At 45.9% G+C, this 3,226-nt stretch overlaps 1 protein-coding gene across 1 annotated transcript in view; it reads right to left on the reverse strand.

The window, feature by feature from the left end:
* The window catches only part of ralyl (RALY RNA binding protein like), a gene marked incomplete at both ends in the record, with an annotated part of 76,047 nt that extends 74,466 nt beyond the window's left edge, over positions 1–1,581 (reverse strand). The window contains one exon of the mRNA XM_080549118.1: positions 1,326–1,581. Coding sequence (XP_080405244.1) covers positions 1,326–1,581 — 256 coding nt within the window. The remainder of the gene's footprint in view (positions 1–1,325) is intronic.
* Positions 1,582–3,226: the final 1,645 nt, after the last annotated feature.

Here is a 3,226-nt window from a genome sequence, read left to right on the forward strand (position 1 = left end):
TTCTCCCCAAAACAGCACAGTGAGCAGAGACAGCCATGTGACTAAACAAGACTAAAATACACTGAAGGCATTATGCTCCTTGAGGTAACACTCCACTATGCCAACAGAGTGCTTGCTGACATTCTTTTTAATGTGCCAAATCTCAGATCTGAATTTGGTAAAACTGCATTCTGCTACAATGCTCCTTCAACTTGGAATGTACTTCAGAAAAAGAAACTTAGAAAAAGAAACTTAGCATGTTCATCCCACTCTCTGATTTTAAACTGTGTGTTACAGAGATTTTGAATTATACATGTGAATGTGCTTAGGTTCTCTTTTTATAGCCTGTATCTGCTCACTGTTTCTGTTGCGTGTTTGTTGTTATTTTATGTTGTATATTGTAGTTTTTTATACTGTATGTGGTGTCTTTGTTTAACTAAGTGCTGCTTTTCTTGGCCAGGGCTCATTTGACAACGAGGCTACTGTCTCAAGATGACTACCCTGGTTAAATAAAGGATTCATAAAACAAAAAAGAGTGCTTGCTGTATGTTTCAAAACTCTTGCTGTTTCCATTGACAAAATATTACACACACAGACATTATTTTATGCACAGAAGGAATATTTTCGAAAACATATGATAAGGTGGTAAGATCAACTACACTTGCAAGACCATTTCCTGTAAATATGAATGCAGTAAGTGGACAGCTCCTTAGACCAAAGCTTTACAACGGCCTCTCATTCACACATTCACACACCAATGGCGGCAAGCTACCATGCAAGGCGCCGGCCCGCTCATTGGGAGCAATTTGGGGATCAGTGTCTTGCCCAAGGACACTTCGACATGTGCCCAGCCGGGGTTCAAACGGGGATCTGCCAACCTTGCGATCATTAGACCCCGGCTCTACCTCCTGCGCCCCGCATCTGGCTCTGGTAACATCGATCAAAATTGCAATTCCAAAAAATCAAAAATGAAGGAAAACTAAAGACTCACCGAGTCTATTATAAGGTGGTAAATGGTAGAGAGAGAGAGAGAGAGAGAGAGAGAGAGAGAGAGAGAGAGAGAGAGAGAGAGAGAGAGAGAGAGAGAGAGAGAGAGAGAGGCAGAGAGAGAGAGACAGAGAGAGACAGAGACAGAGAGACATGACAGACAGACAGACAGAGAGAGAGAGAGAGAGAGAGAGAGAGAGAGAGAGAGAGAGAGAGAGAGAGAGAGAGAGAGAGAGAGAGAGAGAGAGAGAGAGAATACCTGCAAGACCATTTCCTGTAAATATGAAGCCAGTAAGCGGTAACAAAATCGCAACACATTTTTTTTAAATCTAAAAAACCAAGGAGAAGTAAAGACTCACCGAGCGGCTGTCCGGCGATGACGCGGGCGTTCTCTCCCGCCACGGCGCCACGTGCGTTCCTCTCGCTGACGTACTGGACGAACGCGTAGCCCTTGTGCACGGAGCAGCCCACGATCTTGCCGTACTTGGCGAAAATCACCTCGATGTCGGACTTCTTGACGATGGCGGTGTTGAGGTTACCGATGAACACTCTGGCGTTGATGGACCGCGGGTCATTCTTGTTGGTCACGTTGCTGGTCTGAATCTTACCAGTCATCCTCCTCCGGTTGCCCTCCTGGGACACACACACCCACACACACAGAGAGAGAGGGGGGGGGGGGGGGCAGAGGGACTTTAGAGTCATTGGTCAGGTCTACCACCACTGCAGAGATCTTTCTCTTTCCTAGATATCAGTGAAGAGAAGACAGCAGCATTAGACATGTTTAGATTTCCATTCACATTTTTGGGCATTTAGCAGACGACCTTATTCCAAAGCGACTTACAATCGATACGTTTGATTTGATTTGGAAGTGAATCGTCAATTCACCAGTTCTAGCAGGAAGAGTAATTAGCTCAGGCCAGGGGCCACTGGCAGTCGTCAGGAAATTATTATAATTTTTTATTTTTTTTAGACCCTGGAGAAACAGTACAAGGGGGGCAGTAGAAGTCTTAGGAGACACAGTATAGGGGAAAAGCAGGGTGTCTCAGGAGACACAGTGCTGGGGGGTAGTAGATGTCTCAGGAGACACAGTGCTGGGGGGTAGTAGGTGTCTCAGGAGACACAGTGCTGGGGGGTAGTAGATGTCTCAGGAGACACAGTGCTGGGGGGTAGTAGATGTCTCAGGAGACACAGTGCTGGGGGGTAGTAGATGTCTCAGGAGACACAGTGCTGGGGGGTAGTAGATGTCTCAGGAGACACAGTGCTGGGTGGTAGTAGATGTCTCAGGAGACACAGTGCTGGGTGGTAGTAGATGTCTCAGGAGACACAGTGCTGGGGGGTAGTAGATGTCTCAGGAGACACAGTGCTGGGGGGGTAGTAGGTGTCTCAGGAGGAGGAGCAGTTAAGGTGTAGCCTGAAGAGATGGGTCTACAGGCTACACCTTAACTGCTCCTCCTGAGACATGAGAAATGTTTAGTGTTGTTTTGGTTCCATTCTACAGTGTTGATGTTTCTACCTTTGTGTGAAGTCTTGTAGAAGCTGTATTTGAAACTGACACAGGTTTTGGGATTGCATTGTTGTTATCTCCCCGGACATTAGAGGGACCTGGCCGTGACCTTTACGTAAGATGTCATTTGTAAAGATGACATCAGGCTGCACAGTGTCCTGGAGTCAACAGACATAGAAGTCAGACGCAGATGTATGTTGTTCTGTGGGGTAGCTTGTGCAGTGCTTCTCAGAGGGACGTCACTGGACCTTGTCTTCACATCACATTCCAGAGGATCACGACGGAAATAAGTGCTAGGATTTTATTGTGTGCTCATTCCTCGACAGCCCATGTAAGTGTAGGACGCATTGATAATAATACCTTTTTATGTACATTTCATGATTGTCAAATAAAAACTAACTAACTAACTAACTAACTAACCCCAGTTGTCTTTGACAATGTCTAACTGTGTAGTGTGACTTAAGGCCAATGCACACGGCGTGCGATTTTGTCGCACGACAACATTCGATTCTCAATTCACACCACCAAAGTCGGACCAGGCAGGCTGATTACAATAGGCTCTACCAATATTGCTTGCCTTGCTTCCACTATTTCTACAAGATACAACCGGGCATATTGTGCCTACATGCTCGATTGTTATTATTATGTAATATAGGTGTCTTGTAATCCCATATGAGATGGGCCGTGTTGTTGACTTCGGTGGCGTGAATTGAGAATCGAATGTTGTCGTGCGACAATTATCGCATCGCACGCCGT

Source organism: Nansenia antarctica, assembly GCF_963989245.1.
Source record: "Nansenia antarctica genome assembly, chromosome: 19".
In the NCBI taxonomy this organism is placed as follows: domain Eukaryota; kingdom Metazoa; phylum Chordata; class Actinopteri; order Argentiniformes; family Microstomatidae; genus Nansenia; species Nansenia antarctica.